The sequence below is a fragment of the Eurytemora carolleeae genome, unplaced genomic scaffold (genome assembly GCF_000591075.1).
Source record: "Eurytemora carolleeae unplaced genomic scaffold, Eaff_2.0 scaffold1137, whole genome shotgun sequence".
Lineage (NCBI taxonomy): Eukaryota > Metazoa > Arthropoda > Copepoda > Calanoida > Temoridae > Eurytemora > Eurytemora carolleeae.
The window spans coordinates 49,984-65,410 of record NW_019397030.1 but is presented as its reverse complement, the minus strand read 5'-3'; the positions used below and the strand labels follow the sequence as shown (position 1 = coordinate 65,410).

Here is a 15,427-nt window from a genome sequence, read left to right as displayed (position 1 = left end):
AGAAATGCAAGTTGTGCAGGAAAAAACAAGGCGATACACCAAATGAATTAGCCTCTGTCAAGAAGATTAATGTCATATTTATCTAGACGTATACGGCTTGGCAATGCATAGTTTTGTAGAAGATAATATATTTGACTGGATCCTGCTAGGCTCTGCTAGTATATATATATAAATATATTAATATAATTATGAAGAAGTTGCAGTGTGTTCCACATTAAAAAAAAATTCAATTTAAAAAAAACTAATTCTGAAAACGTATCCACCCCTAAAGTAAGAGTTTTAAAGTCGAATTTGCGCTCAAACTCAGGATTTCCAGATCTTCAAAAAGTTTAATATGTCTAAAATGAATCCGAAAGAAGTTTTCCACAACACTGCATCTTACATAGCCGGTCACTCCCTTTAACATCGTGGATTTTAATGTTTTACGATTAAAGTTAGTAAAAAAAACTTTATATTAAAATATATTTAGACATTCTAAAAACATCCAAAAATCAAAATCTAAAAATTTAACACGAATTTACAAAATGAAACCATTAAACAAAGCAAACAAAACTATGATGAATGATGGTCACATTTTTAAAAAGAACGAATAAAACCGGTGCAAATAAAACCATGAATGAAATGTAAAATTGTGAGAATGACTTTCTAAAATTGTGTTTTAAAGATTTTTTAATTAAATAAAAAGTATAGGAAATTAAAATATATAAATGAATATTTTTATTTATTGAAAACATTGAATCAACCGGATTGAAAAAACTTAGAAATTACTAATTTTTAAATTACACTTTAAACTCCTTAAAAGAAATAAAAAAAAGATAGATGAAGGATTTGAGTCTATGTCACAAACTCAAATTTTCAGATGCTTATTTCTTTGTTAGCTGATGGCGTAAAAGTTGCTGAATTTTCAAACTTTATTTGATCTAAAAAAATTCATCAAAGGTTTACGACATTGGGTTGCAAAGATATATATGTATTATAAAATTAGAGTTTGTAACAAAGTCTTAATTCCTTTCTAAATTATTAAACTGAATTTTCATAATTATACAATTTAAAAACCAAAGATTTTAGGTTTCAGCAGAATAAGGTTCCATTGATAGACATTCGTCGAATACAGTCAATAGAAGAAAATGGAACAAAGGTAATCATCTCAGGGACTGTTTTAAAAACACAGATCAAATTTAAACAATATAGCTAATGTGGTAGGCGATTTTCTCAAAACAAGTAAGATGACTTTTTTACTAAAGTTTTACTTAATAACAAGCTTTTTTCGAATTACAAGTTTACAAGTAATCAAAGGGAAGCTTTTTTAATTAACAGCTTCTCTTGACTTCTATGTTAATGTGTCTCAATGCTGTTTACAAGCTTGATATCAATAAAAATTGAAATTGAAAGTCGTCTTCATTTTTTTGAGATAAACGCTTACCAATGTAGAAAATCAAATAAATATAAACCAATGGAAATTTATTATTGTTATTTGATTAAAAATTACTAAAAAACTTAAACTATTTTTTCTAAATGTTGTTTAGGTCATTCGAAAGAGTATTAAACTTGAAAAAACATTCAGCAGGAAACTTTGAGTTTTAAATCTAATCAATCAAATTTTAATCATACACTCATATCTAGAATGAATAAATTTCTTAGCACAAAAATTTTTGAAACAAAGGAAAACAAAGGTTGCAAAAATATTGGAATTAGAAAATTTGAGTTTGTGGCAAAGATTACATTGTAAAAAATAGTTCTATCTAAATTGTATTTGTATTTGTAAAAAACACAAGTTATAAATAAACAGTCGTTCTTTTGGTAATATTGAGAATGTAGTTGGACCTGGCTCGTTCCGGGGGAATCCAGGTAGAGGTAACATCTGTACTGTACTGTACTGTACTGTACTGTACTGTACTGTACTGTACTGTACTGTACTGTACTGTACTGTACTGTACTGTACTGTACTGAACTGTGTTGTACTGTACTGTACTGTACTGTACTGTACTGTACTGTACTGTACTGTACTGTACTTTACTGTACTGTACTGTACTGTACTGTACTGTACTGTACTGTACTGTACTGTACTGTACTGTACTTTACTGTACTGTACTGTACTGTACTGTACTGTACTGTAATGCAAGTACTTTAGTGAAATGTACGGTTATCTTCTGTACAGTAAGTTCTTCACAATACTTTCATTGATAATTTCATCATTTCGGAAATTATTCTGTTTAAACTACAGTTTACTAAGCTTGAAGGATATTTAAACGAAACAGCGAATATAAATATATTGTAATCAAATCGAGAAGTTTTCATAAATTGTTCTATTTCTTTGATGGTCAAAGCTAAAGCTTAAAATCGCTTTGCTATTAAAACGCTGTCTTTTATAAAATTGCGTACAAATTTATTTTTCAAATTTTACAAAAAAAATTTCAGACCGATACAAAAACAGTGCTCCGGTGACACCTGAGAAATCTATTCAGGGATCAGGACTTCAGAGCTTAACAAAATTAATAAAAATTGGGTTAAAAGGACTGTAAGTGTAATTGTAATCCATGCAAAGATGTCGAGTCAATGCCTGATTTACTACGATATCTTTTAATCTTTTGTTTTATATCAAGTATAAATTATACATCAATGTTAATTGTTTTGAAAACTGTTTATTTTCAAGTGTGGGTTTTTACAAAAGATACATTCGCTGCGCATTTCTACTACATAAACACATAGAAATTATATTCTTTTAAACCTAGAAAAAACGATATATTTAACTTACTGTTGTTACTCGTGCATTCCCATCTTTGCATGTAGGAATTCTTTAATTACATGTAAATGTGCATCTAATTCTAAAATGTAATTTTGAACGGGAAAATTGCAAAAAAATGTTTTAATTAAATGTGGCGTCCCTTTTAAATTATTAATTAATTTTCATTTGAAACATTGCTAATTTTGAATGCGTTTATCAAATCAAAAACATAAATAAAAATACATAACTTTTGATAACTATCCTACCTGTGGGGTTTGAACTTTCGATCGCTCGGGGCAAGGGTATTAGTGCAAGGAAAGTTAATTGCGGTCGTGTACTCTGTGTACATATTGAAACCAGTTCTCTCTGGGCGGAATTTGTAAACAAGAATAGATGCATCAATATTTGTCTGGTATCTGAGGAGGTTAAAAGTATTGAATTTGGATAATTTTGAAAATTTACATAATAGTTTCCTTATACCAGAATATTTCATTGATTATTTTTGTGAAAATTGATTCCTTGTCAGGCTGTGGCATCCGTCGTGTGTTTACATTACCGCCCAGAGACAGTACACTGCAGTACCAAAAATTCGTACACCTCTGAAATAACTTTCCTTGCATTAGTACCTAATCTGATGCTCGGAACCCGTCATGATGAACCAAAAAGATTTCCAATAAAAAGTTGGAGTCTGATTTAGATTCAAGTTGATGTTGAACAAAACAACAGTCCTAAGAGTCCCAGGTAAAATAAATATATTAGTTAAAGGGACCGTTCACTTATTTGGGTAATTTCAGGGTAAACTAAACAGTCTATTCGCTCTTGATTGGTAATAGTCTTACTTTTCAAAGACAACTGTAGCCGGAGAAAAAGCCGATTTTTCGTTCAGAATTCGAGTGCAAAGGGACGGTCCCTCTTTAAAGACACTAATTGATGTTTTTTTCAGTATGTTGTGAATCAAAATAAATTTCGAATATAAAATTAAACTGTAGTATCTGATCGTTAATTGTAAATGTCATTATTTTTTAATTTTTGTTGTTTTTCAACTTTCTATTTCTAAAATAACACTATTTTATCGCATTCAAAATTGTGTATTGCCTGTGTAAAAAGCTGAATTGGACGCGGCATGACAGATGGAAAGTTGTGCACATACGGGAAAAAAATCTACAAAATCTACGAAACAAAATACGAGTAATGATTAATTGATTGTCGTAGAGACGTCGTCTTTGTAAACACATTTTACATGTTTTAATGCGAAAAATGTAAATTTCTTGCTAACTCAAATATCAAAAGTTTTCATATTTTAGTTTATAATAACGAACACATAATGACATCAAAATATAATAAATTTAAATGTTTTTGGGCTGCTGTTACTGAAAAAAACATCAAATAGTGTCTAAAGAGAGGGACCATCCCTTTCCGCTCAAATTCTGAACGAAAAATCGGCTTTTTCTCCGGCCACAGTTGTCTTTGAAAAGTAAGACTATTACCAATCAAGAGCGAATAGGCAGTTCAGTTTACCCTGAAATTACCCAAATAAGTGAACGGTCCCTTTAAAGGTAAGAGGTAAGAGTGCAGTATGTGCAGAATTTCTTAAGATTCAGTTAAGAGACCTTAAGACGTTTTTACATCGTTATTAAATATGTTTAAAAGAATTAACAATATTGGAGGATTTTATAAGGATTTAATTTGCGCTCTTGCTGAAATATTATACAACGTAAACACGGCTCCTAGATCTCAAATAAATCCTGGCAATTTCTCTTCAATACAGCACTCATGACTCAACTATCAGGTCTAGCCGGTATCTCCCATTAAAAAAATGTCAAACAAAAAACTGTCATTGAAAAATGATATTGTATTTTAGTCCTCCTGGATCAATATCTATTCCAGTTCCTAAGAACCCTATCACCTTCTCCATGCAGAACAGTTTGTGCATTCAAGGTAAAATCTATATTTTTTTAACAGATATGAGCTGAAAACTCTTGTGTTGGATACAGATTTCTAAACCTCTCTCTGTATCAACTCTTGACAGCTTACTCATCTCTTTTGAATTTCCCGGCTGTATTGCAACCAATGCATTGATCAGGCGCACAACATTTCAAAATGTCTCGGCTTTAGATTGGTTGTTCGAATTCTGTAATAAACACTCTAATTGGTTGAATTTTATATACTTTCTTGGATATAAACTAAACATTAAATAATCTTGAGATTAACAAAGAAAGGAGATCAATATTCACTATTATAAAATTTTTAGATCCGGATCCAGAAAAAACGGATTTGAATTCATAAAAATGGATCTGCATTTTTTGCTAATTTCTTTCACCAAACACAAATTTCATTTTTTTGCCGAAACTTGATTAGCTATTATAACAGAATGTGTTTTCTCAATGTGCATTTGATTATTTAAAGTATAATACAATGATAACCAGAAAACAATTAAATAGGAAGACGACAAATTATAGCAATACTTATGTGAATTTAATGTTGTTTCTAAGAAAATATATGAATTGTTTTGTTTCATGTTCATTGGAGTTAAGTTATAACTTCTATAACTATTTTCGTGTTCCTATTTTTCTGGTTATCACTGTATATATCCTAGGAAAATTATTCAACATCTCTCTTTAATGCCTTTTTAGATTTAATTTAGCCCCGAGCTTTAGCGAGTAACAAAATATAATCTAAAAAAGCGAGAACCTTCGAGATATAGAGAAAATGTAGGTCAAAGAACACGTCGTGCCAAAATAATGGTGTTATATGAAACGTTTGTGTACTTGTCTTATTTCTATAGCTGTTTCTAGATTAAATAAGCTTTGAAACAAAGCAAAGTTATTTTAATTGAAAAAAATATTTTGGAAATATCCTAAATTCTTTGGAGAAAATCCGGGAACCAATCAAATCGTGATATAATGTACAGCTAATTAAACATGATGATTACTTTATTTCACGTTCATTATGAAATTCACGATGAAGTGACTAATAATGATAAAGTACACAATAGTTTCATAAAAAGGTGAAACAACTCTTTCAGGGGCTGTGTTAAGTATATAATTTATTTTTCTATGCACTATTTAGTTTGTGTTTAATGCCCTAACAATAACATGCATAAACGAATAATAAGAACAAAGTCTGGTTAATAACTTTCTGAAAGAACTTGAGAGTTGTAAGAAGTAAAAACATTGGGAGTTGGAAACTTTTTAATAAGATGAGCTCTCAGAGTTTAACTTCATCAGAGGCCGAATTTAAAGAATTTGAGCCAAGGCTTGAATTTAAACCGTGGCTCGAATATGATTGATTACACTAAAAATTGTATTCAATTTTCAAGATTTAAGCCGGCGTTCAATTGAAACCGGTTAATGGAAGATTTGAGACGCGGCTTAAATTCATTAAATTTGGACACTGGTTAACCTAAACAATTGAATTAAGTAACTGATTTTATTTATTTTGAACCAATTAGTGAGAAAATCGTTTATTTTCGTATTTATATAGAGAATGACTTAATATCCCTGAACTAAGTTGAATCAGTTCTGAGCTGAAAACTTTAGAATTGTGAATATCGAGATCAATTTTATCTCAAGTTTGAATCAACAAAAGTGTATACAACTCAACCATACAAGTGGGGTTTGGAGAAACCAAAACAGTCAATAATTGACTGCAGCAGGGAGATTAAAAAAGAGAGACAAATAGCGGATTAAAAGAATATTAAATATTGGATATTCAGACTAAGCGATCGGGATTAAAGATATCCAATTCTAAGGATTTCAGCTCTGACCATTAAAAAGTTCCAGCTCTGGTGAAAGTATAAATCTAATTTTCCACCTTTCAGAACTTTCCCATCTCAGCACCAATATGTGTTTCTAACTTTAGTATTCATGTGTTATAGAAGGGGCATACAAAAATGGGACTATGTATTGATTTAAAAAATAAAAATTAAAGAAAGATTATTGGACATTGCTATTTCTAACTAAAGAGTGAAAAGAAGAATAAAAATCATTTGGATTTAAATTGAACTAAAAGTTTAGTTAAAAAACACAGCTATATTAAATTAACTTTATAAGATGATTTGTTAAATACTGACTGGCCACAATTAAAAGGTCATAGTGTGCGTGTAAGCGACGTTAAGACTGCAAAAAAACATCTACATTTTGGGAAAAAAGCTTTAAGTTTTTTTACGCAAAATAACAACATATTCAGGTTAAAATAGATATAAAAATAGATTCTGAAAATCATTATTAAAAGATGTGGTTCCGTCTCAATGCATATATAAAAATACCTATTTTAAAGACTTACACGGAACTGACCCGTTTTCTTTTGGATTTTTGAACTTCATCTCAACAATACTAGTTACTACTACGGTTTAGAAACTTCTCTAAAAAATTGTCTAGGCGACCGAGCCTTATTTGACTTTAAAAAAGGGGGGGGGGTGGGCTGTTTACATCGAATCATCAGTATTAGCAATGTCTTCTTTAGAGATAACCAAATCGGATTCCATATCTCTTCACAACTTCAACATGTCAAATAAAAGTGGTGGCACACAAAATACGGTAATATTTTTTTTTTATTTTATCTAAAGATTATCAGTTTCCCAGAGCACTCCCCCAAATGAGCTTGGGGAGTAGTTTTTCAGGAGTAGTCTGCATCATGTTCCAAGGCTCACCCCTTTCGATAAATTATTTTGGAGATATAGGAAAAAAAACAATCATTACAATGCTCATCGTAAGAATAAAAAAATCATTCTGAAGAATCTCCTAAAACTGTTTTTTGCTTAAAAAAAAGTTCCATAAATTACATTTCCCCTAAAAGCCCAAAATTACTCTTTTTAAAAATATATTTTACTTATTTTGTTTACGCTAGGTGATGCTTGTTGCAGAGATTGAAAAGGATAATAACCAGGAAGAGAAGAAATTTTCATGTGTCAATAATAAAAAAGTTTTTTTTATTCAAACTCTATAAATCAAAGTTTGATTAATTTGTATTTAAACAGAAAAAGAAAACAGCTTTCAAAACTTTCCATTGCAATTTCTTGTTATAAATTGTTTTTTTTTAAAATATCTCTTCCTTTGTATAGAGTATTAATGAAATGGTTCTAGAGGACTTAAATACATTGGATGTATTAAAAGAATGTGTTGAGACGCTATCAATCCAAACAGAACATGATAAACAAAATGAACGGGAGGAACAAAAAATCGCTAACACTGGTTCTGAACAAGTAGATCCAACAGTATCATTTCAGACAATGAAGAGTTTAGAGCTGTCTAAGGACATTGAAAAGCCAGGTAAAAAAAAAACTAAAAATATCAGATCCCGTTATTTAGATTATTTGGTAAACATTTTCTGATCTCTATATCTTTGAAGTTAAGTTATTTCAAACTGCAAATTTTGTCGGATGAATTAAACTTAGTTTAAGATAACAATCGTGTAAACTACAAGGTTGTTAAGATATAGAAGTTAGCAACTTTCAGTATTAAAATGAAACAATTTGACAAAATTGCCTAATTTTGATTGTTAGGAAAAGGGATGTTTAATACTTCCCTTGCTGTCAACATATTCCTAAGAATAATAAATAATAGTACTTGATTTGGGATTTTGAAAAATTTAATTGTCAAGTTTATATGAATCATATTTTTCATAAGATTTTTTTGAAAAATTCACCAAGTTTTGACAAATTTTAATACAAAACTTCTTTTTATTTTCAGTTAAATTTCTTTATTGATTTTTAAAAAATATAATCTTATTTAATTCCAAATATTGTCTTTACTGTTGACAAGAAAAAATGTTGTCAATTGCTCTGCTGCATAAAGATGGTTTACCGGGTACTCCTTTTTAAATCGTTTAAAATATGAATATTTCAATATAGATAGGGTCACTCACGTGGATTTAACGGTTCTTTCAATATTGCAGAATGCTGTGACTAGGGTTTCCAGGCGAAATTTTTTGCACGAAAATCGTGCAAAAATTGCTCAATGATTTTCGAGTAGAAAGTGCACGAAATTTCGATGATTTTGAAGATTGATGCGCAAAAGCTATTTTGCGCAAATTTTGAAGAAAATCTTGGTATTTACGCATTTCGTTATTTCTTGCTATTTCGTTATCTCGTTTGTTCAACACATGTTTATCATAACAAATTTTATTAGAGAAAGTAACCAACATTTTAACAGTGTCTAAACTATGAATTTAATTATTATGTGAAACTGCATATTGTTGATTTCTAAAATAATGCTATGGAAGTTTTTTTTTACTGAAACTAATTCACAGCAATCTGTCCAAAATTAAAATCTTTCATATTTATGACATCAATAAATAGGGATAATCTTTATGGCATGCAACAAATATTACTTAATTTTGTACCGAACGCTGCTCATTCTGTTAGTCCGGGGCAAGGTTATAATGCAAGGAAAGTTATTTCAGAGGTGTACGCATCTTTTGTACTGCAGTGCACTGTCTCTAGGCGGTAAAATAAACACAAGACTGATGTCGAAGCCTAACATTGGATCCATCTTTCACATAAAAAATCAATGAAATATTCTGGTCATAGGAAACTATTATGTGATTATCAAAATTATCAAAATGTAATGCTTTTAACCCGTTCGGATACTACAAACAAACACTGATGCACCCATTCTTGTCTAGAAATTCCGTCTAAAGAGAACTGGTTTCAATATGTACGCAGAGTATACGCAACTGCAAATAATTTTTCTTGCAATATAACCTTGGTCCGGGATGCACTGTAAATTAATATCTTGTTTAACTCTTTGAACTAGGAGAGAGAGAAGCTACTGAAGCAAAATATGAAGATCATGAAGAACTAATAGATCTGGAAGCAGACGAATATTCTAAACAATCTGTTAAATCAGAAGCAAGAAAAAATCTTGAAAAATCAGAAAATCCGTATAAAAGAATTTATCTCGGAGCTCCAGTAAACCCAGACCCAGGTGCTGAACATCCTTTAGATATACACGACCTAGAGGCACAAGCAGTGGCTGAAACATCAGCTGAAAAAAAGAAACAATTAGATCTGGAAATCCAAGTTGAACCTACAGATCATGTAAACAGTAGTGTAATCATTAAACCAAGACTCCTTGAATCTACAGTAAATCATGTAGCACCTGAAGTAAAACATGAAAAAAACAATTTACCTCCGGAAGCTGAGGAAAAACATGTGTCATTTTCTAAGATCAAAAATGGGGTAAGCAGTTTTTAAATCATTTTAAATGAAAAAAAGTAAGATGACAGTTTGAAAAATGGTTAATAAACTTCAGGATTTTTTTAAAAAAAATGAAAAAGCCGAAGTTATTTAAGTTTTAAACCAACCAATTAAATAATTTTTTGACATAGAAGAAAACGCCAATAAATTGTAAAAAATGTTTAGAAATTTATCTGGCCAAGTACACATTTAATCAATGGTTTAAAAAAGAAGTTTTCGCTAAAAATGTTCATTTTGAACGGCGAAGATTAGCCCTTTCTCATAAAAAAGTCCAATTTTAGTAATTAAAACAATTTACATAAAATTGACATATTCAGAGACCAGCGGAGAAAAAAAGATTTGCACATGAAAGTGAATACTTATCGAGCAGGTAGATATTTTTAGTGGATCATTTATTTTGGATTTCGGAGCCATATTTGTTTTAAACTTATCAAATTTCCTTTCCAAAATTGGAAATTATTGAATTGTAAAAATTTCGATGTTAGAATCAACAATTTCGTAATAAATCCACTTTGTGACTAAGAAATGAATAATTGTGTACGTTCTTTCTTTTCAAAATGGTTCTGTTTTAAAAGAAATTGATTCGTTGCCATAAACTCAAATTTTTTAATCCTAATATTTTTACTTCCTGATAGTGTGAACTTTTGATTTTACTGATTTGGTAAATAACTTAATACCTTTAAAGCTTCTAAATTCGTTCAAACGATGTTGTTCATTTATAAACGATATCTAACAGACTTTAATACCAATCGTTTTTACTAAACAAACGCATTTTCCTAAATATCATTTTAGAGAATATTTTTATTTTGTAATTAGAGAAGGGTATATATCGCTTTTGAAAACCTACATAGTTTTCGTGAACGAGGGTATCGTTCAGAAAAAAAAACGATGGACACACAACTTGGATTGGTCAGAGAAGTAAAAACCAAACAATTATAATTCGTCCAAACGATGTTGTTTGTTTGTAAACGATGTCTAACAGACTTTAAAAACCGATCGTTTTTACTAAACAAACGTATTTCCCGAAATAGTTTGAAAAATTATATTTTTTTTACTGAACGAACGATTTTTTACTGAACGAACGATTTTTTCGCAAACACTTCTTACAAAACGAACGAAATAGATGAAAAATGAACGATAATTTTGACAAATTTAATTGTTTTAAACGATTAAAAAAAAAAGAATAAAATGTTCATAATCGACGAACAAACGAAATAAAAAAACCTAATGCGCCCATCTCTGTTTTTTTTCTAAGCTTTGCAAAAGCAAAGATAATACAAAATAATTTGCCATGAAAGACAGTATTTAAAAGCAATGCATGACCTCTAAAATGAATATATTTTGCAGTGAACAAGCAATCCTCAAGTCAAGTGTTCCACCCCAGAATCAAGTAGAAATAGTAGCAGGGTGAGATAACATTTATAAACATCAAATTTGGATTACAAATAAAATTATCGAAATATTAGGTTTGTCAAAAATTAACACGGTTAATGGAAAAACCAAACAGAAATTACAATATAACCAAAGTTTAGATTAAATTTTATAATGATACCATATAATACATATAATATATATAATGTAAAAATAATACTAAAATAATATATTTTGTTTCAGACCTTGCACCTGTGTTCCATTGTTCCAACTTTTTCGGAGTAGACTTTTCTGTTCTAATTCAAATTAGTTTCTGAGATCTTACGCATACAGGGTTACCCACAAAGGATGAGACTTAAGAGAAGATTTATACGATCTGTTTCCTTATATTCACGATTACCTTCAAATGTAAACTTGTTTCTTTTTTTGCCAAATCATTATAAAAGCAATTACTTTACTTGATTTAACCTAATTTATCGTCACATTTTCGGTCGTCTTTACAATCTCATCCTTTGAGGGCAACCCTGTAGCGGACTCAAGATAATTAGATAAATAATTGCTACATAGTTTGAGAATGATCAGTTTCTGATTTTTTTGTAAATTGATTAATGATACTAAAACATTGAATTGAATTTTACTTTACCTCTCAGGCTCTCAACTACTTTTGTTCTTGCTTAAATTGAAGTACAAATACTACAATACAATGATAATAATAATACAATTTTAATACAATAAATAGCTTAACGATACTTGCTGACATAAATTTGGGTAAAACCTTTGTTTTATAGCCAAATTGATTAATTATATACCTACTGACATAGCTTTGATGTATAGCTTATTAGCTTAATGATACTTGCTGACATAACTATGCCTAATAGCTAAATAGCGTAAAGATACTTACAGATATAACTGTGTTTAATAGCTAAATATTTTAATGATACTGGCTGATATAACAGTGTTTTAAACCTAAATTGCTTAATGCTGACATAATTGTGTTTTATAGCTTTAATGATAATCACTGAGATAACATAGTTTTATAGCTTGTTAGTTATAGGCTAATGTTAGATATTGTCATAATTGTGTGTAATAGCATAATAGCTAAATAGTTCAACCTGATATATAACTTTATTTTATAGCAAACTAGATTTAATTATACTTACTGACAAAGCTGTGTATTAAAGCTATAGTAGGTTAATGATACTACTGACATAGCTATGTCTAAAAGATAAAAAGCTTTTAATTTCTCTTACTTCACTTTAATAAATGTTTGATGAAGAGAATTTGATTTCACCATGTTGTACTAGCTGTACAATTCATAGATGAAATTGAACTTAATATTTTGGCCCCCTTCCTGTATTAGTAGAACCCTGGAGAAGGATGAATATACACAGGAAACTTGATTGCAAACATAAACATGTACTGTACACACTGTACACCGTACTGCAGTTTTCCCTGAGCCAGATTTAGGTCTCAGTTAACGAAAGTCTGCTTGGTAAATCAGAATTAATATTCAGCTCCAGCTATCTTTCTGAGGTTCTGTCCGTCCACGTACGTTCACCTAAATTCAACTAGCCATGAGCCAGCCAAGAAAGAATCTTTTAAATGGACGGAATAATTTCACATTTTTCTTGAAGGAACGAAATGCGAAATTAACGGCGAAACAAACTTTTTTCACTAAAAATGCTAAACGTCATCTATTTTTTGCTAGAAACCCTAGTACAGGGGTTTCTGAGTTATGATCGGACAAATAAACAGGCAGACAGAAATTACAACTTTATATATTTATAGAACCGAAAGTATTAAAAATCGAATTATATAGTTTCTTTTTTTTGTGTTTATTTGTTTGTTAAACAATCAAGTCATCATAACTCGATGAAGAAACTTTCTTTTTATTGTATAATTAACAAATACATCTGTAATTTAGAAAAATTTTTGTTATGTGTTCTCAAAAAGCAAATATTCCAATTTTATAAGGTTCATTAATGCAGATCAACTTTTTTTGTAGTCCCTAAAATTGCGGGGAATATTTTTTTAATTGTTTGAAATTTCTTTAATCATTGAGTTTAACTTTTAATGAATTTTAAACAAAAGATTTTGTTTTTTGTTGATTTAAAATGAAAACCATTTCCTTCGTCAGCGAATAATGTTATTTTTGTTTAAGCAAAAAATTATTTTTTTTTATTGTAAATATAAATTTACCTACAGGGTGTCCCACGAAACATGACAGTAAGAATTCGAGTTGAATTTCGTCTTTGAGTTTTGATAAACTTTCTGAATTTTTTGTCAACCTAATTTTAGAAGTAAATTTCTAGAGTCAATTTAATTGCCCTTTTTGTACTTTCAATATTACCCGAAATATGAAGTTACTATGCTTTTAGGGCGCTTCGCGCCCGTCTTCTATTTCAACTTTTAAGTGTCGCTTTATCTGTGAGCATCTTCTCTTTCACAGTATAGAAAAAAAAAGTTTGCGGATTTCACATTATTTTTTCGCGCATTTTCAAAATTTTACAAAATAAAAAACTTGTAAGCACAAATCTTTAAAATTTTCATCATTCCTAAACCTTCCCTCGGGCCACGTAAGGTCCTGCACAAAATTTGGGCCCGATCGGTTCAGCCGTATTGACGTTTATTGGATACAAACAAACAGGTACCCCAGCTAAATTTATATTTAGATTTCGTTCAGAGTTTGACAATTTTTTTTATTTAACAAAATTGAGATCTGAACGGAATTCTTAATATCTCCGGAAATATTGACAGCACAAACGGCAGATCACATTTTGGAAATGCCAGGACTAGGAGACCTTTGTGGTAAATGCTTTAAGAATCAAACATGTTAATGTAAGTTGGCGACTGAATGTCACAAATAATTTTTAAAACATCTAAAACAACTTTAATGTCGTCTTACTACTGATATATTTCGTGTGACACCCTGTATAATAAAGTTTTTGCTTCCTCATAAGTCGCTGTAGCTGGCAAAACAGCTTAGCCTTTACAAAATAGGCTAATCTTTATTGGGGGAACGAATGGGTACTTCGTGTTGCGGGGGAGGGGTGAATAGTCTAAAAAAGTATAGATTTTTGTATTCCATGGGCAACCCAGGCACTGTCTAAATCAAGTGCGGGTAAACGGCGTGATTAACCTGGGGAACGCCATGCAACTCGGCTAGTTAGTCACAATTTTTAGAAAAAAATTAACACATTAGAAAAATAAAAAAGAATCCCTTCAATGTCATTTTCATTTTTCATTTAAAGCAAGGAAAGAGCGTTTAACTACTCAATTAATATTACTTGGAATGTTTTTAAAAATATTTTCCAGTTTTTATAAATTTCTGGTGCTTTAAAGTCATTTTCTCTCTGCTTTCCTAAGGTTCACACTACCTACAGCTCGGGACAAATTATAATCTTTAAAGGCTTGATCTTTCTCGATTGAGAGAATAGTTCTGTCAAAAACTTTAGATCACTGCAAACCTAGATAATATTGTCATAAATACGAAACAGGTAATTATTTCTTCTTGATAATGAAAACTGAAAGTTTTTCGTAAATTTATTTTAAACCTTAACATTCATGTGTCGTCTTGATATGAATTGCTTTAGAGTTAGTTTTTGAAATCAGAATTACACGTATAAGTCAAGCCTGCATATTAAAATTGACATAAATGGAAAATATGTAAAATTTATTTGTTAATTTACGGCCCTGACTTCCTGAACACTTAATATTTTATAAAATAAGACGACATTCAAATTAGTATGTGCAATACTGACTTTTCCCTTTCCACCATTTCCCTCTCTCGTCTCTTCTATATATAATCCTATGATTTTCTGACACTCCTTTCTAACAACCCCCCTCTCCATCTCCATCCCCTACTAGTTGTCCGAAACACATACTTTTTATTTGCGACCAGTTGGCAAAGAATTGGTAAGAATAATTTTAAACCTTCAGGTAGAGTCAATTTTTTATTTTGTGTGCGTACAATTCTTAAATGTTTTTTTTATGGAGAGAAATAACCTGAAAGTTTTCTGACCAAAAATATATTTTCTCTCTTAAAAACGTTGTTAACGAAGGGTTGTCGTTTAAAGAAGTTAATGAAGGTATTTTTTCCAACAGTATCGTTTTTAAAAAAGAACCCTTTTTCC

The 15,427-nt window shown here is 30.2% G+C and overlaps 1 protein-coding gene and 1 long non-coding RNA gene across 2 annotated transcripts; both read left to right on the top strand.

Annotated features, from left to right (window-relative positions):
- Positions 1 to 3,238: 3,238 nt before the first annotated feature.
- On the top strand, positions 3,239 to 7,612 carry LOC111711261 (uncharacterized). Its single transcript, XR_002767212.1, has 4 exons — positions 3,239 to 3,466; positions 4,587 to 4,663; positions 7,190 to 7,263; positions 7,574 to 7,612. It is a non-coding gene; the product is annotated as an uncharacterized LOC111711261 (long non-coding RNA).
- Positions 7,613 to 7,791: 179 nt separating this feature from the next.
- LOC111711259 (uncharacterized) lies at positions 7,792 to 12,522 on the top strand. Its single transcript, XM_023485558.1, has 5 exons — positions 7,792 to 7,995; positions 9,481 to 9,905; positions 10,241 to 10,293; positions 11,271 to 11,330; positions 11,538 to 12,522. Exons 1-5 carry the CDS (start codon positions 7,800 to 7,802, stop codon positions 11,602 to 11,604), a joined length of 801 nt encoding a protein of 266 aa, XP_023341326.1. The 5' UTR covers positions 7,792 to 7,799; the 3' UTR covers positions 11,605 to 12,522.
- Positions 12,523 to 15,427: the final 2,905 nt, after the last annotated feature.

Coding starts and splice junctions, on each gene's coding strand:
- LOC111711259 (XM_023485558.1), top strand. CDS start 7,800: ATGGTTCTAGAGGACTTAAATACATTGGATGTATTAAAAGAATGTGTT. Junction 7,996..9,480: donor TAAGGACATTGAAAAGCCAG/GTAAAAAAAAAA, acceptor TCTTTGAACTAG/GAGAGAGAGAAGCTACTGAA. Junction 10,294..11,270: donor AGTGAATACTTATCGAGCAG/GTAGATATTTTT, acceptor TATATTTTGCAG/TGAACAAGCAATCCTCAAGT.